General features: G+C 43.9%; 1 protein-coding gene across 1 annotated transcript in view; it reads left to right on the plus strand.

The window, feature by feature from the left end:
- Positions 1–25,217, plus strand: part of diaph1 (diaphanous related formin 1) — a gene marked incomplete at its 3' end in the record, with an annotated part of 80,687 nt that extends 55,470 nt beyond the window's left edge. Inside the window, exons 9-19 of the mRNA XM_084041715.1 lie at positions 1,666–1,771; positions 2,439–2,549; positions 2,863–2,981; positions 5,425–5,541; positions 8,816–8,934; positions 11,726–11,790; positions 15,866–16,045; positions 18,364–18,930; positions 24,803–24,917; positions 25,116–25,124; positions 25,213–25,217. Coding sequence (XP_083897841.1) covers positions 1,666–1,771; positions 2,439–2,549; positions 2,863–2,981; positions 5,425–5,541; positions 8,816–8,934; positions 11,726–11,790; positions 15,866–16,045; positions 18,364–18,930; positions 24,803–24,917; positions 25,116–25,124; positions 25,213–25,217 — 1,513 coding nt within the window. The remainder of the gene's footprint in view (positions 1–1,665; positions 1,772–2,438; positions 2,550–2,862; positions 2,982–5,424; positions 5,542–8,815; positions 8,935–11,725; positions 11,791–15,865; positions 16,046–18,363; positions 18,931–24,802; positions 24,918–25,115; positions 25,125–25,212) is intronic.
- Positions 25,218–25,642: the final 425 nt, after the last annotated feature.

Below are 25,642 nucleotides of genomic sequence, written 5' to 3' on the forward strand. Positions count from 1 at the left end.
TTACCACGTCACATGACTCATTTGTGTGCTGAACTTCCCAAGCAGTTGTGAACATGAGTTAGTCTATTCCAAAGCTCGGAAAGCAGAAAACCCCATGACTCTAATGTCGGATGTCATACCGACGATGCTTCATTGATGCTTTCCCTCAACTAGTACGTCCAATTCACCGATGGATGGTGCCTCACATACAGTATACCATGGGCACTAGAGTACACATTACTCTGTATTTTATATACATTTAACGTTCACTATCTCAGTCATGTGCATTCAAGCGGTGTAACGTACAGTCTTGTTACGTCTGCAGAGGGATGTTTATTGAATCACCAACAGTGCGCGGGCCCAGGGAAATAAATGAAATTCACAAACTCGTCACGCTGCTGAACTCGCATTACTCAAACTACAGACAATGATAAAGTAGCGCTCACGGCCTATAGCAAACAGGGGTTTGCAGAGTCATGAGTTGGCGTAATGATGTTCAAAAGCGCATGAAAAGCAACGCATGTAGCGTGGTAGAGAATAATGTCATTCAACTTAGGGTAGAATCTGCTGTGCGGTTAACCCATTAAGACCTGGAACGCATCTGTGTAACTTTAAATTTCTTTGGCTATTTTTGAAAAATCTTGAAAACATTTTTTTTTTTTTTTTTTCCAAAAATCTGTTAGGATTTAGAAAAAAAAATTAAGAATCGCCTCAGGTCTTAATGGGTTAACAGGTGGGCTTGGGCTTAATGGATCACAGCACCACAGTGATAGCGTTTTTGGAACAGATGGTTACCCAGATAGTCAGGGGCAGGCAGACGGCGCCTCCCGCTCACCCCTTTGGTCCATCTTTACAGAGGACGGAGTCCTTTAAAGAGGACGACTGGTGACCCACTCAGCAGTGCAGACACCATGCTGGAGCTCGTCCTTGGAACAGGTTGAGTCAGTGGTGCACAGACTGCCTGCTTGCCTGTCTAGCTGTCTGTCTGGCTGGCTGTCTCGGAGGCCGCAAGGACGTTTGTGTTAGAGGACAGAAAAAAAAACTGCCTTTGAATCTGGGGGAAAAATAAGCAGTGATTAATGTCCAGGCAAATGAATTGAGATAAATGAAATATTCAGTACCATATATTTAGCTGAATTTGATATTAATCAGCACTATGAACTGAGGTAGGGTGAAACATGCAAGGGTATTGAAATTGAGATAATTCCCTTGCCAGGTGTGTATTCTCAATCCCTTCAAGCTTTATTGGCATGAAAGTTCAGAGACATTATTGCCAAAGCGATTAGATATGAATTAACATATTATAGTATGAAACAATTTCAGCATTGTGATGACAAATGAAGGAAACAAACAAACATCAGTAAGTGATGAATCGACTAATGACAGTTGTTAAGTTTTGTTTGTTTTGGGTTTCTCTTACACTCTGAATTGCAGATATATTTTGCTGCTTCCAAGGCATTGCACGTTTTTTCTTCAAGGAGATTATTGCATTTTGATTTGTTCAGAGGATGCATCAAATACTTCTCATCTATATTTTATTTAAGTAAAGAACGTGGTTCTCATTTCACTATATTTGCTGCAGTGTTATTTGCTACTCTCTCTCTCTCTGCCTGATGAAGCAGACAAAAACAAACGCCTATATTATAAGCCTGTAACTGTGTTGTGGGGTTGTTTTTGTGATTGCAGTCATGAACGTGTTCTGGAGGCCATAACAGTGGAGGCAGAAAAACTGGATATCGAGAGATTTCAGCCTCTACTTACGGGCATGAGCAAACATAACATCGCTCTAAAGGTACACACATGCACACACACACACACGCACACACACACACACACACACACACACACACACACACACACACACACACACACACACACACACACACACACACACACACACACACACACACACACACACACACACACTTCCTGAATTCTGAAACACTTTGATTGCACATTATAACTTTCATGCAAGGTTATTGGACCGTACCAGCTTTTCAAACTATGATTCAAATAAAATAAAAAGCCATCTCACTAAATTGATGCGAAAATAATAAGGTCAAGGTCGTTTAATGCATTAACACAGCTCTACCAACAGCATATAGTGCAAGGACATACAACAGTACGTTGCACTGTTCACTATACATTTGTGTATAATATAGAGGCTGTTGATGTGTCATGACCTTAGTTTATCATAGAGCAACACAATGTCTCATGCTCCGTCCAACAACACAGCAGTTAGACAATAAATTTAATTCACGCACAGTACTATTTCAATTGGTAGTTTTAGTTTGACACTTTTAAAAACCACATAGTACGGACGATCCTCATTGAAAAGGGACGTCATTACCTTTTGTGTTGGTTCTCTGTAGAACTTATCACCCACACCATCCAGCTAGCCTCCCTGTGGTGTGTGTCTGTTTGTGTTTATATCGTGCTATGTTGTGTGTGTTTGTCAGGCTGGCTGCATTACGCTCATCAACGCTCTGATCAGTCGAGGAGAGGAGCTAGACTTCAGGATCCACATCCGCTCTGAACTGCTGAGACTGGGACTCAAAGACCAGCTGACGGTAGGAAGCATGCACACACACACACACACACACACACACACACACACACACACACACACACACGCATAACTTTTTATTGATCTCTGTGTGCTTGTGAACTCTTACACACGCACACGCACACACACACACACACACACACACACACACACACACACACACACACACACACACACACACAGTGCCGACTCTCAAAAAGTTTTCTGTTGACTGTGTCTAAACTCGGTTATTTGACTGACACACTGTCTCCCTCCCGCTGTCCTGATGACGTGCCTCTTCATCTCCCTCCGTCCTCCTGCCGTCCGTGCCCCTGCAGGAGGTGAGGATGATCGAGAATGACGAGCTGAGGGTGCAGCTCAACGTGTTTGATGAGCAGGCGGAGGAGGACTCTGAAGAACTCAGAGCGCGCCTGGACGACATCCGCTTTGAGATGGAATATCCTTCAGGTCAAATTAGCATAGGAATGCCTGGTATAGGCTAGGGCCATGTTAACAGGTCTGCCGGCATTTAAACACAAAAAAGGGTTTTCTCCTCATCATCACCTCTTTTTCAGGTCACTATTTTCTATTATGTCGTTAAATTCAAATCACTATTGATTATTGTGGTCAAGAATGAACCTACAGTAACATTTAAAAATGAGTTTCAGCTATCAGCATAGAGCTGAATTGAATTGACTCCTCGCACAATGTTAATCATTCATTGACAGGGTGACCCCCTTAATCTTCTCTGTAAATTAAAACGTGATTAATCATTCCTTTTTACGGGTATACTGTATCTTGCTAGGCTTTAGGCAGGCCCCGACATTAGACACTTTGTTGTCTTTGCCAATCAGCAGGCATCAGCGTGTTTCATTCTTATTAACTGAAAACAAACTATGAAGCAAATGTGACAGAGCATTATTGCTCTTCAGCAAGTCTGAATCCTTTTATTAATGACAGATGAAAATGCAAACAAGACTGATGACAACGTGGCTCCCATGTGGATCTCAAACCTCATCCATAGTTGGACAAGTTATCAGCCCAATCTGACCGCCATGGGTCATCTGTGCTCGATAATATCTGACATTGACAACGTGTCAGAGTGATGAGGTCAGTCAGCTCGATATTTGGGAAAGGTTTCAGCCAGATCCAACGCCCATCCATTATGAAATGCAGTAGGTACTTCCTTAGAAATGTGTTGCTGATCGGTGCTTGGACACACACACGCCTCCCTCCTGAATGTTGTCAACAACAGGCATACAGAAGTTCCCAGATTGAACAAAATAGGCCAACAAATGATTCTTTTTGAATAAGCATAGACTATATTTTATGTAGGTTAATGCACACTAGTTGTCAAGGTACTCGTCATCTTCCCCTTGTAAATCATGATATAATTAACCCATTGAGACCTGAAGCCGATTCTACATGTCTCCTAAATTTCAACAGTTTTCTGAAAAACGTATGTTTCTATGTCAGTGGTGCTCAATCTTTTTCATGTCAAGGACCCACAAAATTATATGTATTTGGCCGCCGACCCCCATCAAAATATGTTGTTCCAGGGACCCCCAGAAGCAAAGATTTGAGTTAAAAATGTTCGCTTTAAAAATATATCTATTCAAAGATTTGAACACATTTTCATGATTTTTCAAAAATAGCAGATCTACAAGCTTGTAGCGCGGCACTCGGTGCCGCGCTATGAGCTTGTATATCTGCTATTTTTGAATAGCCCAAAGTGTAAAATAATGCTTATTAGCTCAAATCTAAAAATGACACAGTTCCAGGTCTTAATGGGTTAAGACTTCTTAATCTTCTTAAATCTTCTCATGCCGTTTCACAAATCACAAATTAGGACTTGACCTGACAAAAATGTTCAGTTGTAAGATTTATTTTGTTTGAATCCCTATATCATATTATTATTCATGTTAAGATTAATAACTTGCTTCTCCCATATCAAGTCCAAATAAAAATAAAATAACCACAAATTAAAATTAAAGCAATCCTTCCCAAGCAGCCAGTCTACCTCCTGAGCCACTGCCGCCCATAATGTTTGGGTGAGTGAAATTTGGCACATTTGTTTTCGTTGTTTTACGGTCCCTGGAGTCACACAACTCTGAAATAGTTTAGTATAATCACCAAGTGTGTGGTCTGATCGATCGAATTGTCTGGTGTGTGCAGGCTTATGGTAAAAAAAAGAAAAGAAAAGAAAAGCTAAATCTGTTGCTATGTCTGTGGTCTCCCAAATGTTTTTAATCCGTTAAGATTTGAAACTCCTCTAGTGTGCACTCTGTGTCATTCGAGGTGCTTTTAATGATCAGATCACCATTCTTGCATGTATTGTGAGTGCATTTTGTTTTTGTTTTTCCCCCTGAGAAGTTACCATAGCTCTACCAAAATGTTTTGTATTTAAATGGAGTAGAAATGAAAGTTGAACCGAAGAACCAGTCTATTCTGTATTTTTGCAGACAGTTCTGATTTTCACCACCAGGTGTCTCAATGGTACCGGTAGGGTGGTGAATTCATTATCTCATGCACAATAGATCTGATAGTAACCCAGTGTTGAAGCTCACTGACAGACACTGAAATGAAACCACATACCTAAACCTTTAGGCAAACTGGTCTGAAATACACTTTGAAATACAACAGTTTGCCTAGCCTGCTGTATTTGAACTTTAGAAAGAATGTTATAATGTCAATCATGGTGTTTTTTCTACCAGAGGGCCTATATGCCTGCCTGTAAACCTGCCGGTTCTCTATAATACTCAGTATAAATGTTGCCATATAGAAATATGAATCCCCTTCTCACTATGAGACCAAATATTTAGAACATGTGAATAGTTAAATATGTAAATACAGTATATATTGATGTGTTTGGCATTGGTCCTTAATGGGTGTTCCTGTACCGATGTGAGGGAGGTGTTTGATATCCTCCAAAACACAGTGAAGGACTCAAAAGCCGAAGGCTACTTCCTGTCCTTGATGCAGCACCTGCTGCTGATCCGCAATGATTATCTGGCCAGGTAACACACATGCACACACGTAAACACACAAACTCATCAATACATAAAGATTTAAGGGCCCTAGGCTGAAAAGGCCCTCAGATACTCTGTGGCTTATAGATTTTTGTCTAATGAATAATGGATGAATGAATGAATAACATAATACGGCCTGCAATTCCAAGCCACTTTCTGTGGAGTTCACGAAAATGTGTACGGGCACACATGAGCATGGGCAACTGCAAATATGCATGTTGAATTCTCATACGTGTTTGGCTTTGCAAGTATGCCCTCAGTAGTACACCATGCTAAATACAAGACCAAAACATAACGTCACTGTCGGGCAGAAACCTTGTACTATACTGTTTGTCCAAAACAGGTACTGTTTTGTGGAATTATTTTTATGGCTTTTATCAGTGAATAGCTAGGATCTGTTAGCTGTTGTACAGTAGATCACATGTATAGTCCATGCTTGTGTATGAATAACAGAGGATCAATACACACTGTATACCCAGGTGATAAAAAAAAATAACTTTTGAGGAAATGGAAAAAAGAACCTGTTATCCAATGTAGTTATTATTTGGTCACAAGCTCTTATACTTTTCAGTGGTTAAATATTTATAAAACCCACACACAGACCTTCAAGCTGGCATCCCTATTTTGGCAGCCCTATATGTATGTATAGGAGAAAGCTTTAAATTATTTTCAACAATTGCGGAAATAGGCGATCTACAAGCTCACAACATATCACAATGCTATTTTCGCTACTTTGTGTGACACTGTCATGCAACGACGTATAACATTGGGCATTCATTTATGAAACATTATAAAGAGATGAAATATGGACAAACAAGGTTTCTGCCTAACTGTGACGATATGTGACAGCCATATGGAGGATGACTCTTCCTTATTCTTTCTTTCCATGTCCCTCTTTCCTTCCACCCCCTCCTTCCTCTCAAATAGCTTCCCCCTTTCCATTCCCAGTGTTTATTTTCCAGCACGCCATCCTACAGCTGTGAAATTAATACATGCAAAAGAGTCCAATTCCATTTTAATAGAAATGAGCACCTTCACCCGTTATCACCAGAAATATGCTAATATGCCTCGCAGAGGCCCCCGGGGGGTTTAGCCGAGGAGAGAATGAGTGGAAAGCAAGATGGGGATAGAATAATAGAACGAACAAGTCCAGAGATGGTGAGCTAGCGTTGAGTAAGCGCACACGAGCTCACACACGCGCACACACGCGCACACACATACAGTATGCACACACAGTTGTGCTGAGCTGTCAGCGTCGCTGGAGAGGTCTTTGTGTCAATTGCATTAGACAGGAAGGAAGTTGCGCTTGATGTTGAACACTGTGGCTAGGATGGGGAGGACTGGGGAAGTGGAAATAATTTTAGAATAACATTCTAACAACGGTAGACCCGTCTATTGGGACAAGCTAGCTTTCCCTGCATTCTTGCCTTATCCAATTGCACATAACCATCATGTGAATCCATCTGTCGGCTCTTTCCTTATAGCTATACTCTGCTTCTGCCCTCGCCAACCCTCCTCCCCTCTCTAATGTCCTTGGCTGGAGTGGGTTCTCTTTGTTTAGTTTTCTTTAACCTCCGTCCGCCCTCCTTTCCTCGCTCCCTACCCTCCATTGCCCTCCAGGTGATCAGAGCAACACAATAGCACTGGTATGTAATAGAGTCCACAGAGAGACAGAGGGAAGGAGAGTAGAAGAAAGTACTGCTTGGAAATTACACTGGTGGAAAGGGAGAGATGTGGAACGAGGGAGAGGCACAAAGGAAAAGCAGGCAATGGAGAAATGTGCTAAATTGGTAGTTGGACAGAAGAGGAAAGAGAGCGAGAGCGGTAGAGGTAGATTGAACGAACGTGTGCGGCCAGTGACTGACATGATGCATGCTACTCGGCCGTTTGTTATTTTCCTTTTGGGCTCTGCAGTGTGTTTCATTCTTGGCCCGGAGATGCAGTCCTGAAAATGAACCAAAATGAGGACTGACACAGGCCAACACAACAGCACAAATGCACACAGATACACATTCACTTTCCCCCCGACCCACACGCAGTATGGTATGCATGCTTGCTTTATACACACACATAACTTTTTCCGTTAGCCGGTATTTACCGGCCACTGGCTGAATACATTTTCATTTGGCCAGTAATTATAAACGATGATGGTTACTTGGCCGGTAAAAAAATAAAAGTGGAAATGCTACACTAACACAGCATGCAATTATAGATGTCAATGGGTAGAAAATCATACCGTTCAGTCTTGTTGACAAGATCAAGGATGGCAAGGATTTACTCCATACTGGTTGATGAGGTGACTTCACACAGATTTGATGCTACTCCATATATGGTTTGAGATAAAGGACATTATTAAAGAGGAGCTGCTAGAATTGAGCACCTTGCCATACAATTGGACTTCATAATAGTGAAAGCACTGGAAGTCATCGGCGTTGCTTTCATTCAAACCTTCCTAACTGTTAAACTGTCCGATCACTTGTCATCATCCAAAGCCCTCAGGGTGGTTGGTGTGCCTCATTCAAACATTTCCACAATGGAAACAAGTCTGCTGGGATTCCGGCCAGGGTACAAAGAAAATATACTTTTTTATATATATTTTTTAAATGCAAGTACTGTACTCCAGTACTTTAACTCAAGTAACATTTTGACTGAACAACTTACACTTGTAGTGGAGTAATATTTCCCTTTTCCAAAACGGACACTAGATGTCTCTCTTGCTCCACGGATAAACCTCAGTTGAAAGAAAAAAATGGTGAAGTTAAGGGAGGGAGGAACAAATATGAGAGAGAGACAAAGGAAGAGAGAGAGAAGAAATAAATAAAGTATTGAGTTTGTGACTCTGGGTGCGTCACACAGGGTCAGAGAATCAGACACCTCCAAAATTGAGTGTCTGTGTGAAACCAGCTAGATCAGACACAGGACGCTGCACACACACACACACACACACACACACACACACACACACACACACACACACACACACACACACACACACACACACACACACACACTCTCTCTCTCTCTCGCACTTGCAATCCCACTCACACACAATCAATCTTTGTGACAAGAAAGTGAAGTTGTCACGCTCATGCGGACAGCCAATCTCAGTCGCAAAGACAAAGTGACACGTGCGGCTGTGTGTGTGTGTTGTCATTGGGGAGAAACTGAACACTGCTCTGAGAATATAACACACATCACACCCTGTTCTAGTAACACTTGTAAATGTGGTGGTGTTTTTTTTTTTTTACCTGTCCTCCCGTAGGCCTCAGTACTACAAGTTGATGGATGAGTGCATTGGTCAGATTGTGCTTCACAGAAATGGTGCCGACCCAGACTTCAAGTGCCGTAACCGCGTAAGCCTGGACATTGAGGGTTTGATAGGTGAGCTACAAGCACCCGTGCACTGGACCCCACACACACACACACACACACACACACACACACACACACACACACACACACAGAGTATATAGCAGGAATTGAATGGGCTGGAGACAAATACCACAATTCACATATTTCCCCCATGTTGTTTGAAGGCCATTTGATTCATGTGGCCCCACTTGAGGGAGAGCGCTTTTTGAGGACACGGTTGGACGATTGAAATGAAGTCACTCTCTTTCCCCCATCTCACAAATGAAAGCACTTGCGAGTGAACACGCATGGAAGCACACTCACATGGTTCGATATTCACATACATACAAACACTTAGCCATATATGATGGATAGATGACAAAGCAGGTGGAGTGCCTCAGACACACCACCGGATGGTGCCAGAGAGAGAGAGAGAGAGAGGTCAGTGTGGGTTGTAGACTACAGCTACAAGTCTCACCATCGTACAGTATGTGGGAGCTTAAAAGACAGTATAAATGCAGTCTTGTGAAGCTTTTAACAACAGAGAAACATGTATCCCTGCTTAAATGACTGTAGTTTAAGCACCATGGTAAAATGATACCTTTTCCCAGGCAATGAAGGTGTGGAACTGAGACGGGCGTACGCCGTGATGCGTGTAGTCACATCGTTGAAGATTTGAATCTGCCTCATGCCACCTGTCATACTCTCACATTATGTTCCCTGTCTGTCTTCACTACGTGCTGTCCAGTAAAGGAGACAGGTTATCCAAAACAATGCCTCCCCCATTATATGCAGTATACTGTATATATTGTGTCTGTAATAAACACAAGCATAGTCCATTGACTAAACTAAAGTTAAACTGAGAGAACAGAGTGGGCGTTGAGAGGCCATGTCTCCAGAGTTCAGAACTCCTTCATGGCGTCTCTCTGTTAGAGTAGGAGGCTCTAATTGTACTGCTTCTAAAAGTGTCCTGCTGCGCGCGTGTGTGAATGTGTGCGCGCGCACACACATATACTGTACACTCTCACACACACACACACACACACACACACACACACACACACACACACGTACACAAACACATTGGCTGGCCTCCTTTAAGGCTGCCAGTGTTATTATCGGTGGAAAGCAGCCCAATTCTGCCCTGCATGCATTATTTAGTGTTTTTCTTTGAACTCTGAAATTCTGCACACAGGTTTTTTCTCTCTCTCTCTCTATTAGAAGCCTGTCCCATTTAGCCTCGCTGCCACGACAGACGAAAGCAACCCCCCTCCATCCACCCCTCCCCTCATCACACACCCAGTAACTGTATATACTCAAACAGAAACACACACACTGAAAGATATGTGGGCTGCAATATTATCTTCCATTTCTTTTCATGGTATCCACCAGCCGTATCTCTCCTTCCTCTGCCTAACGTGTGTGTGTGTGTGTGTGTGTGTGTATATATATATTCTCAGCCTGTGGACATCATCAACCTTTGTAGTCTCGTCGCATTGCCAGATCTATCCCCACTCTACGTTGTGGTGTGCCAGTGAAACCTTTGTGTTGTCTATATATATACATATAGATATGTATATATATGTATACATACACACACACACACACACACACACACACACACACACACACACACACACACACACACGTGTCTGTGTAGTTTTTATTCCTTTGCACACTTGCCCATTATTTTCGTTACCACTTGGCATTTCTTTCTGTGCACACCTTCTCGTTTCACTTGCCGTTAACTTTTATGTTCCCTGGCTTTTCGTGCAGCTTTCCATCTGAGCGTTTTCAACGCCTCTGTATTTCTCTCTCCCACGTCTCATACCGTTTCCACCCACTCGGCTCTGAGGCACCATGGGTTGCTGTCTTTCCTTCAGTCGCCGCGTGGCACTCGTCCACTGTGCCAGATTGCGCCCTCACTGCACACAGTGTGCCCACCTGTACACCTCAACACTGTTCCTGCTGGTCAGTCTTAACTAGTAGACCCAGCTAACCACGCACACAGCCTGGCACTGGAACAGCAGACCCTCAAAATCACATGGAAAAATAGCCGAGGTGGAGGGGCCGTGTTTATTTTTCTCTCTTTTCCATTCTGTACTGAAACTGAAAAAAGGAATAAAAAAAGTTAAAGAAAATGTGATATGTAATCTTTGAGGAGATGAAGAGAGAGAGAGGGAGAGGGGGAGGGAGTGTGGTTGTCTGAGTGGGTGGTGTGGGGTAGTGATGGATAGAATCAGGATGCAGCAGATAGGATCTTACTATTCGAGATTACTCTGCAATAGGCTCTGTGCATAACTATAGTTCCTTTTTCCCAAAGGTGGCAAAACATCTCCTGTTTCGGGTCACTTTTCCATAGCTTAATTTGATTGGCTCAGCAGCAAATTTGAATCGGAATCACGTGACACCTTCAGATGTATTTCCGGTTAAAATCTGCTGCTGAGCCAATTAAATGAAGCTATGGGAAACTGACCTGGAACAGTAAATGTTTATGCCACCTTCTGGAAAGGGGAACTAGTACAGTTATACACAGAATCTTATTGTCTCAACCATCTCTACTTTGAGAGGTGTGATAAGAAAAGTGGAGGGAAAAAATAAAAACAGTTGGCAGAGAGAAAGACGCCAGCCGTGCGTAAGAAGCACGTTTGCTCACGTTTGTGTGACTGTGAGTAAGTGCACGTGTGTGTACGTGTGTGTGTGTGTGTGAACAGCATGTGCCAGACCAAAAGGCGCAATGTCTTCACGGCCCAGACATGAGCAGGTGCATTGTCTGAATCCCATATCTTACCCCCCTCCTCCTCCTTTGTCTCTGCTACAGACAACATGGTGGATCAAACCAAGGTGGAGTCCAGCGAGGCCAAGGCCACAGAACTGGAGAAGAAGGTGAACTTTAAGACACACACACACACACACACACACACACACACACACACACACACACACACACACACACACACACACACACACACACACACACACAGTATATATACAGTACACACACACTGTAAATCCTGAGTGTTCATTTAACTTAAAAAATGGAACCAAATGGAACCCTGTCAGAGAGTTACAAATAGTTAAATCAAAACTGGATTTGACCAAGTACATGGTACATATGCAGACATCAGTCAGACAGCAGTAGTGTGCAGCTGTAACATATTGAAAAGTAACTGTTTTGGACATATGAGGTTTCCACCGGACAGCAACGATATGGGAAAGAACAAGGAAATGATGTACTGTAAGTGCTAACTTATCCATGCGTGCGTATGCACGCACGCACGCACACACACACACACACACACACACACACACATACACATACACATACACACCCACACACACACACTGATACTCAGCGGAACCCTAATGAGATTCTATTCGGCTAGTCTCTTCGCCTGACAAGCGGCGACAAATGAGAAAGAAGAGATGAGAGGAACGGAGGCGAACACGTACACACACACACACATCTGACAGGCACCCGACAGAGAGATGCTCTCTAAGGCTGGCAACAGACAGACGGACACACACACAAACTCACACACACACACACACACACACATATGCGCACATGCTCACGGAGGGGGTAAATGCCTTGATTGTGGGGGGGCGCTACCCCGGTGTTTCTGTCCTATTATAGGAGTGACAGGATAATTGCAAAGAGGAAGCACAAACTAGTCCCCACCACATGCACGCGCAGGCATACATCCATACACATGGCAACATGTGCACTGACCCCACACACACACACACACACACACACACACACACACACACACACACACACACACACACTCTCTCTCTCCCCCACACAAACACACACACACACACGTACACACACACACACACACACACACACACACACACACACGTACACACACGTACACACACACACACACATACACACACACACACACACACGCACACGCACACGCACACGCACACACGCACACACACACACATGCACACAAACACTTAGAATCAGATGTGCCCCATAGTGCTATAGTTGGGTATGATGGGGTAATTGCACCCAGTCCCTCTGGCAGGGATTAGGGATGAGGCTGTCAGGAAGCTGACAGTGAGAGGAAGGAATACACTGTCTGCAAATTAAACGGCTTTGTGTGTGTGCGCGTGTTTGTGTGCACGCATGTGAGTATTTGGAGTTTGTTACAAATCCTCGAAAGTTGATGAATGTGAGAGAAATAATAAGTCAAGTTTTATTTATTTATTTTTTTCAGTTTCTTAAAAAACAAAAAGGCAAGGCGTGCATTATAAGTGAAGTGAGAAGAGAAGTGAGATTATTTAAGTACGGCGTGGGAGCCCGAGACATTAATTGGCCTTCAATTGCGCTGTAAAGTATACAATGAAATTGAACGCTCCATGCTGCAGGAATAGCTTCTACAGGTCTTTGAGATATGGAAATTGCCTCAGCTGCCAGAAGGAAACTAAACACGCGCACACACACACACACACACACATTCTTTGGAGAACAGAGGTAAAATGTTAGCTGTTGGATTGAATATGCAAATTATCATCCCTCAAATGAATGATTAATGAATGGTTTGACCTTTTGCAGCCTCTTGGCCAAACTTTGCCTACAGTCATTTGGCCACTCCAGAGTTTTCAATATGAATTAGTGCTGCTTCATTATGGCAAAAATCTGAATCACAATTATTTTGGTTAATATTGAGATCCCAATTATTTAACAATATTAGTTATTGGCTTTGGAAACCGCATGCATTTCTTTAGCCTTTTAACAATAACTGTCTTGATAGAATCGCCTGTCATAACGAGACCAATCAAATGGTTTCACTACAGTAATTACCGTAGCGTTAGTGGCACAAACACACACACACACACACACACACACACACACACACACACACACACACACACACACACACACACACACACACACACACAGCGGTCTCCTTTAGATATTTCATACATATGCATGCACAAACACACACCCACATAGACACGTCTCCCATACATATGCGCGACCCAGCCCCTTTCTTCATTAAAAACAACCACTAGATGAGGGTCTCACTATACTTTTGATGACTGTTTGAACAATACTGAAATATAAATATGAATTGCGTCACAAGCAAAGTGTGGGCACAGCTAGAGAAGCTTGATTTGTTGTCCACCCACTAAAACATTTTTTGAACATCCAATTACCTTCGCTCCAGGGCCGGAGTGGGACTCCAAATCTGGCCGGGAGATACACGCCCACCCAGGCCACCCTGCGCGCGCGCAGCGCGCGCCGATTTTTTGGGGGGGCCCTTTTTTGGGGGGGGCCTTATTTTTGGGGGGCCTTACAAAAGGGGGTCCTTTTTGGGGGTTAAAGGTAGGGGGGAGGCCCGCAGCTGCACTGAGCTGCAACCAACACTGACTGCATTGAATTGAAATTGACTGTGGTTGGCCTGGCCTGAGCTTAGGAGAGATTTTTTTTTGCTGCATCACTTAAGCGCCGCGCTGGCTGTGGATGGCTGGCCTGACCTGATATTTTTTTTTGATGCAAAAAAAAAAAAAAAAAAAAAAAAATTTTTTTTTTTTTTTTCTTTTTCAGGCAGGCCACTAGAGGGCAGGCCACCGGGAATAGTCCCGGTCCTCCCGACGGCCAATCCGGGCCTGCTTCGCTCTAAATATAGCTGATGCTTCGCTACTTCAAAAATATACTTCGAAAATGTACTTCTTCCTTTCCATGTTGTAATCATAATCACTGTATTTTAGGAACGGGTGCAAAGTAGCATGTGAATCTCAATCAATAAAAAGTGTTTGGAGTCAGGATAACAAATGCCTAATCACTTTTTCTTGTTCACTCACATTGACATATGTCAGGAAAGTGTATGAGTGAGTCTGGGCTTTTGTTGAGGGGAGAAAAGGCACTACTGTAACGGAAAGGAGTGCATTGGATTTATAACAAGACAGAATGAGAGCGAAACAGAATGCAGCAAAATAAAGTAAATTATCTTGTTTTCATAATTTTGGAAGCCAAAATTGTAATTGAAAATAAAATGTGATTAATCATCCAAACCCTAACACTGCATTTATATTTTCAAGCCATTCCACAACTGTTCACCTCATTCTCCACTGCCCAAAACACTCATTTCATATCAGTCTCCACTGCCCAAAACACTCATTTCATATCACCAACACCCTGGCAACACCAGAGAAAGCTGCGCAAGGTGGAACCCTGCTTCACTTGTCAACGAATGGGTTTAGCTGTGCTGTGGCTTAAAGCCAGTGCCTCCACTGTCTTTAGAACTGGGCCAAATGTGGTTGGACGGCACCTCAACCAGCTGTGTTTCACAATCTGGTCAGGCCGAGCAAAACGCTGGCATCAGACTCCGATACAAGGCAGCATCCATGTTTTGATTTATTTTGTTTCACAAAACAACTGACTGAAAAAACAACAAGAGCGCTATCAGCTGGCTGTAGTTTATTCCACTGTTCCTCTCCTCAAACTAATCAGTCGTTTCAGATGTGTGAGATGCACTCCAAAAAAACAACTGTTCTCCTAATGAATATTGGCTAATGAACAGATTTACAGACTAAGCCATACCTCGGTTATCCCAGTAAGGCTGAACACAGCCAATGTAGATAAGGTATTGATTTGAACAGGATTGATGTTGAGCCGAAAATATTCCTATTTTACCGTCGAGCTCTAATGAGTGCAAGTTGGATTCCTGCGTAAATGTAGACTAGAGGGACTATGCTGGTTTTGGTGTGTATGCGTGTCAGTTTACAGTAGCTATCATACATGTGTTTTCCTTGGTGTTCAAGTGAGTGTGAGTCGGGAGAGTATGTTTCTTTGTCTGACATGTACTGATGCATATCTGATTGCAGGAACCTCTGTGATCTGTTTTCACTATGCTACTGCCTAACTATTTCTGTATGTCTGTATTTATTGTGTGTGCACGTGTGTGTGTGTGTATTTGTGTGCATATGTATGCATCAGCTGGATGCAGAGCTGACGTCGCGCCACGAGCTGCAGGTGGAGTTGAAGAAGCTGGAGGGAGACTATGAGCAGCGTCTGCTGGAGCTCAGCCAGGAGAAGGAACAGCTGGTCTCTACCAAGCAGGACACAGACAGAGAGAACAAGGGACTGCAGCAACAGCTTAGCACTCTGAATGAGAAGGTACACACACACACACACACACACACACACACACACACACACACACACACACACACACACACACACACTGATGGAGGTCCCTACAGCTTCAGGTCAATGTACAAAGAATATAAATAAACCGACAATGCAGATACAATACACTACTGTTGATCAGCTTAGGTCACAGGTGCAACAGGAAGGAGATGTCATGGGAATTGGATTCAATGCAAGGCAGTAGAAACCATACTATTGCTATAATACCACAGTTTAATTATTAATATGTGTTATTACAAAAGAAGAAGAAAAAAGAGAAAGTACTTTACAGCACACTACAGTAGCTGTTGCTAGGTTACAGGAAAGTTAAATAAGGTGGATGCTTTTGGAGTGCTGTTATTGGAAGACATTAATGTTCATTGACAATGTGAAGTCAGATGTAACTGGTATAGTGCAAAATAATAAATGCCTTGGGACAACAGTCAAGATTCCTTTCAGATGACTTAGTAAGACTAATGTAGCAACGCAGGAAACAACTCGACACATGCTGATGCTCAACGCCCATTTAAGCACGCATAGCCAACACCGAGCCATGGCCAAGAAAAAAGTGTATGTATGTATGTATGTACTGTATGTATGTATGTATGTATGTACATGTATGGAGAGATTGGAAAGGATAGGAGGGATCAAGCAGTGCAGAAAGAAAGAAGGATAGAAGGTTCTTGACCATGGCTCTTCTGGGCAGGTGACACACAGATTCAGTACTTTGAGGCAATGCAGCCCCCAGCAGGTGGGGAAGTGTGTACTTTTGGTTCGTTGGACGGGATCTAAAAACAAGTGACTTTGAGTTAGCAGGCCAGGATGCACCTTTTGCTCAGTGCACCATGGGATGTCCCCTAGGTTATAGAAAAGTTATAAGAGGAAGAGAATTTCGAGTTTGCAGGAAGGGGGGGTTGAGAAGAATGGAAGGAGAAAAGAGGAAGAGACAGGGAGTATGTAGCTGTCAGAGCCCCTGCTGCCATACCAGCTGGACTCTGCCTAACAGTGACACTCGGTAAACACATGCATGCACGTACGCCACATGACCCACAACAGTCTGCCTGGATCTGGTGTGCATGCGTGCGTGTCAGTTACAGTTGAACACAGATCGCCAGGCAGGCCAGATACAAACTGGCTGATGCTAGCAGAATCATTTCTTCTGTACGCACAAGCACACACACACACACGCGCGTGCACACTCACGCGCGTGCACACTCACACAAACACACACACACACACACACACACACACGCGTCCAACATCCTCAACATTAAACAGCCAACCATCAAAGAGGCTTCTCATCCTGCGATGCCTCTCTGTATTTGCGTCTGAGGCACTGCCCAGCATAGATTTCTTCATATGTAGAGATCTCTCACTGTCCCTTCGTGTGATGCCACTCCAAGCACTTCATCCTTTGCCTTCATAAGACAGCCAGCCTTTGAGCCCCCCCCCCCCCCCCCCCACCATGTCTGTCACTATCCGTCCCTCCGAGTCACAAGACACAGCGACAGACGTGCACAGATGCATGCAACCACCAGCAGATGCACTTGTGTACCTGACTGTGTATGCACAAACTCACAAAGCACATCTTCTGAACTGTACAGACGACTGGCACATGTGTTTTCTCGTCAAACAATTGACAAGTGTCTGTGTACTTCTGCGCACAAACCCATTATTATTCCTATGTGTACTTTTACCTACACACAATTAAAATGCACACGCTCATACTATTCATTCTCTTATGGCGTAGTATAGACCCATGTCACATCGGCCATTTTGACTGATAAACACAGCTAAAGATAAATAACATTCATTGTGGGTGTGTTACATTTAGGTGTTTGTGTTTAGGTGTTTTTGGTATAAATCTGTGCCACTGTGCCTTTTTTTGCAAACTGTTAATAAAGTATTCAATCAATCAAGTGTGCGCCTGTACCGTTGACTTCATGCTGACACAAAATAAATCCTCAGTCAAACACAATTACAAGTAACAGTAATACTTTCAACTGTGTTCACCTGTCAAAATGTTCTACTGTGAAAAGGGTCCATTGGTCACTCAACTAACTCTAAACACATAGATGGATTCTCTGTCACCTCACTGATATAAATATAGAACGTCAGCCCCTTTCTTCCAATCTAGACATTCGTCCCATCTTTCCAAACTTTTTTCCACCCTTTAAAATCCTGTGTGGGCTAGATATTCCTCTGCTGATGATGTAACTCTCATTTCTCTCTCCCAATTTGCCATGCTCTATCATCTCTCTTTTCCTGTTTTCTCTCCCTCTGTGGTCTTTTCTATCTCTCTCCAGATTGATAAGCTGTCTAAAGACCTGGAAGAGGCCAAGACCAGAGTTGTCACGGTTACCGTTCCTGTGCCAACCCCTGGGGCGCCCCCTCCTGCTCATCCTTTCCCTGGCCAAACGGGTGTGCCTCCTCCGCCTCCCCCACCACCCCCACCTCCCCTACCAGGCCAAGTGGGGATCCCACCTCCCCCGCCACCACCACCACCACCACCCTTACCTGGGTATGCTTGTAGCTTTCCACCCCCTCCACCCCCTCCGCCTCTACCCGGCCAGGTGGGTGTCCCTCCACCCCCACCGCCACCTCCGCCCTTGCCAGGTATGCCGGGACCACCACCACCTCCTCCTCCTCCTCCCCTCCCTGGCATGCCAGGGCCCCCACCCCCTCCGCCCTTACCCGGGATGGGACCGCCACCGCCACCACCACCTCCTGGGGGTCCCGGCCTTCCACCGCCTCCTCCACCCGGCATGATGGGTGTCTGGACAGCCCCTGCTCCCCCACCACTCCCATTCGGTCTGGAGGCTAAGAAGGAGTACAAGCCTGAGGTGCAGCTGAAGAGAGCCAACTGGAGCAAGGTGAGTGGACCAGAGCGTGTAACAGTGCCACCATAACATATGGCCTCTCTCCCAGTGTTGATTTTGACAGCAAATTTTGATTTAGTTTTAGTCATAGTCTTTTGAATAAAATTCCATTTAGTTTTAGTTTGTGTCTAGTTTTAGTTGACTAAATACCATAAGATTATATTCGACTAAATATACAGTTGATTTAGTCGACTAAAATGTATTTTGGTGGGCCTTGATGGCGGCGTAATGGCTGATTTTACCCTTGGTTGCATGCTGAAAATAGCCGATATACAAGCTCACAACGTGTCGCGCGGCGACACTTTGTGAGCTTGTAGATCTGCTATGTTCAGAGCGCAACAGCCGAGTGCAACCAAACATAAGATGATTTGCCTTAGTTCTACTGGATCTCTTCTCCACTAGTCCCTCCCTAACATTTCCATCTAGTTTTTATTTGTTGACGAAATTGTCAATATGTTTAGTCTTAATTTATTAAGTCATCGTAGCTTAGTTTTTATTTAGTTTTTGTCAGTGAAAAAAGGTAGTTGACGAACATTTTTTGTCATAGTTTCAGTCGACGAAATCAACACTGCTCTCTCCGTTATACATTGTGGCCATAACAGCGTTTGTCTGAACAGTACGTATATGTATGTTTGTTGCCGCGTGCATTTAAAAAACATTGTATTGTGATTTATGAGGCTTAATTTACTGCACACAACACATACTGTAAGTCACAGGTGGCCAAAAGACCAGATCTATTAATGTTTTCATGCTACCAAGGTTCAAGGTTCTTCTTTATAATTTATTATTACTTATTATTATTTCTTGAGTTCATTGCACGTTTAATTTAAATAACATGTTTATGTGAATAAGAAAATGTTATTAATTATGTATTGTATGTGTTAAAATATTCTAAGCTGCATTTCTCTCACCAGTGTGAAGGTAGCACAATACACAAGTATGTATATATAAATATATATATATATATATATATATATATATATATATATATATATATATATATATATATATATACATACATACACTATATAGTATCAGGCGAATATCGTTCCAAAGCTCAGCCTCCCAAAATATATTTCATGCCCTAGTGCATTTATCTCTAGTGGGAATATGGTGTGAGTTGGATCATTTATCATTTATAAGTGAAATTTCACATAGTCTAATGGGGAGTGTGCATGACGCTCCACTGTGTGCTATAGCCAAGGGTATATCCATGTTAGTGTGTGTGGGTGACACTACAGTAAGTATGATGTGTTAACGGTGAGATTGTGTGTGTGTGTGTGTGTATCTCATGACTATGTGCATGATGCTTCTCCTCTTTCTCTCATCTGTGATGGTTAAAACATCAAAACGGCCCTGTCCCTCTTTAGCCTGAAGCTACTGTTTAATGGCTTCACTCGACTTCTTGAGCATTCAGTCTCCCTCTCCCTCTCTCTGACGAGGATGTCACAGAAATTGTTTTTTAATAAGCCTGCTTCTTTTAACTGGGCTGCTCAAAGATAATTAAATTGCGGCAAGAAAGGACAGCGTTCTTTTGTAATTTAAATTAACACCCCCCCCCCCTCGCTCTCACCCTCCTTTCGCTCTCTCACACTTTCTCGGTCCTTCACTCCCCCCCCCCCCCACACGCACACACATACACACTCCCTGAGGCTGCGTCCATAATGAAAGGCATCATATCTGTGAACTTACTACCCCCTCTCTCTCCCTCTCTCTCGTTGTCTTTCTTGCTGTGTTCACGCTGTCTTTTTGTTAGGAAGAAGAAACACACACACTCACTCACACACACACACACACACACACACACACACACACACACACACACAAAGTTAATTGCAAGTTGTGACTGGAATGAAAAGAGAGAGAGAGAAGAAAGAGTGGGTGGTGGGTCAGGGGGTGAAGCAAGGAGGAAGACGGTAGGAGGGAGGGTACTGATGAAGACGAGGCTATCTCTGTCTGAATCACACAAAACTAAACTTTGTGTTATCCATCCTCCTGTCTGACACTGTACCTTTTTAGCGGTGCCAACCGCTCTAAGCTTGACTTTGTCCGTATGTCCGTCCGTGGAAGCACGGGATGAGCACGGGATTTCAAACAGCTATAACTCCAGTTTGCAGCATGCCACCAAGTCCAAATATGGTATGTGGACTTGGACCACCAATAGGGACGAGCATGAATTGCTGAAGTTATCAAAGAGGGGTCCAGGGACCCCCAAGCACGGGATGAGCACGGGATTTTAAACAGCTATAACTCCAGTTTGCAGCATGCCACCAAGTCCAAATTTGGTATGTGGACTTAGACCACCAATAGGGACGAGCATGCATTGCTGAAGTTAGCAAAGAGGGGTCCAGGGACCCCCAGCGTATGTTATGTTTGTCCCTCCGTGGAAGCACGGGATGAGCACGGGATTTCAAACAGCTATAACTCAAGTTTGCAGCATGCCACCAAGTCCAAATATGGCATATGGACTTAGACCACCAATAGGGACGAGCATGAATTGCTGAAGTTATCAAAGAGGAGTCCAGGGACCCCCAGCGTATGTTATGTCCGTCCGTCCGTGGAAGCACGGGATGAGCACGGGATTTCAAACAGCTATAACTCCAGTTTGCAGCATGCCACCAAGTCCAAATATGGTATGTGGACTTAGACCACCAATAGGGACGAGCATGAATTGCTGAAGTTATCAAAGAGGGGTCCAGGGACCCCCAAGCACGGGATGAGCACGGGATTCTAAACAGCTATAACTCCAGTTTGCAGCATGCCACCAAGTCCACATTTGGTATGTGGACTTAGACCACCAATAGGGACGAGCATGAATTGCTGAAGCCCCGCCCCCTCTGTCTTCCCATTGGCTGGCATTTAAACAGGCATAACTCAAGTTCACAGCATGCTAGGGAGTACAAATTTTGTACATGGACTAAAACCACCAATAGGGACGAACTGTAATTACTTAAGCCCCGCCCCCTCTGTCTGCCCATTGGCTGGCCTTTAAACAGCCATCATTCCAGTTTGCAGCATGCTACCAAGTAAAACTTTGGTAAGTGGACTCAGACCACCAATAGGGACGAAATGAAATGAGTTAAGCCCCGCCCCAAAGGCACCGCTTCCTTCACACAGGGTGTGATTTTTCCCTCTCCTTCCATTCCTCTCCTCTTCATCAGTACCCTCCCTCCCTTCTTCCATTCCACCATCCATCCGTCCCTTCTTCCATTCCACCATCCAGCCGTCCCATCTTCCATTCCTCCTTTCCTTCCTCCCTTCTTCCATTCCACCATCCATCTGTCCCTTCTTCCATTCCACCATCCCTCCGTCCCTTCTTCCATTCCTCCCTTCCTTCCTCCCTTCTTCCATTCCTCCATCCATCCTTCCCTTCTTCCATTCCTCCATCCATTCCTCCATCCATCCTTCCCTTCTTCCATTCCTCCATCCATTCCTTCATCCATCCTTCCCTTCTTCCATTCCTCCATCCATCCTTCCCTTCTTCCATTCCTCCTTCCTTCCCTTCTTCCATCCCTCCATCTGTCCTTCCTGACTCTCCTTTGTCACACTTGGCCACTCCCTTTTGTTCTTTCCATTCATTTGCTCTCTCTCTCTCTCTCTCTCTCTCTCTCTCTCTCTCTCTCTCTCTCTCTCTCTCTCTCTGTCTCTCTATCTCTCTCTCTCTCTCTCTCTCTCTCATACAATAATATATATAACATTTACATACAGGTATTAATGCACTGGTAACACATATGTAGTTTATATTATACTGTTGCAGAACAGTAATATACTGCACCACAGCACAATTTGGTGGCAGAGTCATATTTAGCTGTCAGAGGAGCTGTTGTCCTTTCACCCCGGAGAGCTGCCATTTTCTACTCTGGGGTTAACATTGGGAAGTTTATTTTCTTGTCTCTTACTGAAGAGAACTTCTCAAAGTGGAGGAGGATGTGCATATTTTGTCTCTATAAGCCCTGTGGAGCAGTGACCACCTACACGCTTCTCTCCGGCAGTCATGCATCTTATTGTTTCTTCTGCCTGTTTTTTATATTATTTGTATTATTATTATTTCATAATCACATTCACCTGGGAGCCTACAAAACTGGAGTATGTGAAAATGTAAAATATTTACAGATACATTTTCATGGACAGGCTGGGGAGATGTTGCTTTTTCAGCGCGATACACATGGATGAGATCACGTCCCTCACCTGCATCTCTTCCTTGCGTCTTATCTCCTAGTTAACGACGCAAGGGAGAGATGTGAGGTTGAGATGAAAAGACATGAATCGATTTGTCAAATGAGACGTCCTTGCTCAGTGAAGTGTCATTTTGAAGTGACGTCAGGTCAGTTACTTACAGTATGAGGTGTTACACAGCTGGATCGCCTGTCACTGGCCTTGTAACAAACTAGAAGTTCGGGCCGCTACGCGGCCCGAACGTCTAGCGTGACGCGTCGTTCACTTTGCAGTGCCACCTTACAGGCACCTCACAGTGTGAGAGAGAGTTTTGTGCTCTCCTAAATCCACGGCAGGCTTTGAAAGTACCCACTTCAGAAAGAGGTGACGTGCATCACCTCTCCAATGACCAAAACCCACTATGGAAGCCGTCGAACTGGTGCGATCTGACGGCATCCTAGAATTTATAGGTAGGATGTGATGTCATGTGATGTCATGCTGTCGTGAGATTACGTCACACTGGCGTTGTCATCGTGATGTCAGATTACGTCACACCGTCACACTGGCGTCGCATACGGACAACCGACATGGCGCAGGATTCAAATTGTATATATAGATAGATAGATAGTTCTGTGTTACAGTATGTTGACTTTACAGTTTGTACAGTGTACAGACATAGTCAGCAATGTAGTTTTAGTTTTGAAAAGCAGAAGTCTGACCGGCATTACGGTCAGAACATAAACAACAGTCTACTGTAGCATTTTGTCCGTGTCATAACTATAGAAAGCTACAACAAACGCAACCACCTGACAATTAATGAATGGAGAGAGAGAATACACACTTTGTAATTTCTGGCAAGTCTGTGGCGACAGACAGTGGGTTTGTCCCCAGAAACGACAATTTGTCCGAGACAAATGATAGATTCGTAAAAGGCGTGTGAAATTCATTGTGCGCTAAAAACCAACACAGCAGCTACAGTCTCAAGAATACCACGTTAAAGACTCTGTGTCAAAAGTGATCTATGTTAAAAACTAAGGTGCTTAAATATATAAACATTGTATTAAGATATAAACTACCTAAAAGTGCAAAATAGCTTAAGTGCAAACTGCATTGTCATATAGTCCGGGCCATGTAGACTTCAGTGTGTGTTCATAAGTCTGATGGTGGCCAAGAAGAAAGTATGTCAAAGCACGTTGGCCATTGGTGAAAATAAACAGCAGTGATGTATTAAGCTACAGTAAAAGACTTAACACTTTAGCAGTCCAGTCAGTGGAGTGGGCGGAATGTATGGTCTGGATCCTGGCAACCGATGTACAGTATACGATTCTGGAGCCATTAAGATAGCAGAGTTCCATTAATGAGGGATCGGTAAACGCTTAGTTTGGGGGCCAATGGAGATGGCACAGCACTTTCTGTCTTAATGGCTCTGGGTGCTCATGTGCTGTAGCATACCAAGTGCACAAACACACAAAATATATGCTTCTTGGGTTATATGGATGTAGGATTGGGACACTTTCGCTTTCCAATGTATCAGACCTCTCTGACAGTGATGTTCGTCAAACTGTGTAGTCTAAAGCATCACCCTTTGTTCTGGCTATTAATCAGTTTATACTCTCTTTCTGTCTCTTCTTCTCTTTGTCTCCTCTCTTTCTCTCCTTTCCAATTCCATCCTCTCACTCTTTCAATCTTTTTCTCTCCTCCCTCCTCTCAGATTGGACCAGAGGATCTAAAGGAGAAGAGTTTTTGGGTCAGCGTCAAAGAGGATAAATTTGAAAACAACGAGCTCTTTGCCAAACTGACCCTTGCCTTCTCCTCGCAAACCAAGAGTGAGTGAGTGTGTATGCGTAGAGGTGTGTGCAAGTGTGTGCGCAAGCCGTGCATACATGCTTGTATGCCACTCATGCCTGCATTTACCCCTCCGGGGTACATGAAATCAATTTCTCCATTCCATATTACAATATTATGATATTAACAATTTTTCTCTTTCTGCCTTTATGCCACTTCCACTCGTCTTCCTCCACCAGCCTCCAAAGGTAAGAGTGACACACAGGCACATGCGTTATTTCATTGTTTTTCTTCCCACACTCTTCTCTCTCCCTCTCTGTCCCATGTGAACAACAGACTGAGCCCTTACATTATTCACCAAAACACTGTCCAAACACCGATGCACACACACATTAACACATGGGAGTTAACACACCTGCTCTCCAGAGAGAGAGAGGGAGAGAGAGAGAGAGAGAGAGAGAGAGACGAATGGACAAAGGGTGGTAGTGGAGGATATAGTCTGACTTATACTTAATCAATCTACAAGCTCACAAGGTGTTGCGGCACAACGCGTTGTGACCTTGTAGATCGGCTGTATGACACAATACGCCATGAAGTCTAACTCTGGCTTAAGCACCAGGGCACTGATGTACTTTGAATGGCCACCTGCTGTCCTGGCATGACACACTAACACACACATAGACACACACCTGTCCACCCCTATCACCTTGTCCCGGTGTCATTGAGCCTTCTGCTCGGCTACTCCATATTCATATCATAGCCAGGA

The sequence above is a fragment of the Gymnoscopelus microlampas genome (genome assembly GCF_963454915.1).
Source record: "Gymnoscopelus microlampas genome assembly, chromosome: 18".
Lineage (NCBI taxonomy): Eukaryota > Metazoa > Chordata > Actinopteri > Myctophiformes > Myctophidae > Gymnoscopelus > Gymnoscopelus microlampas.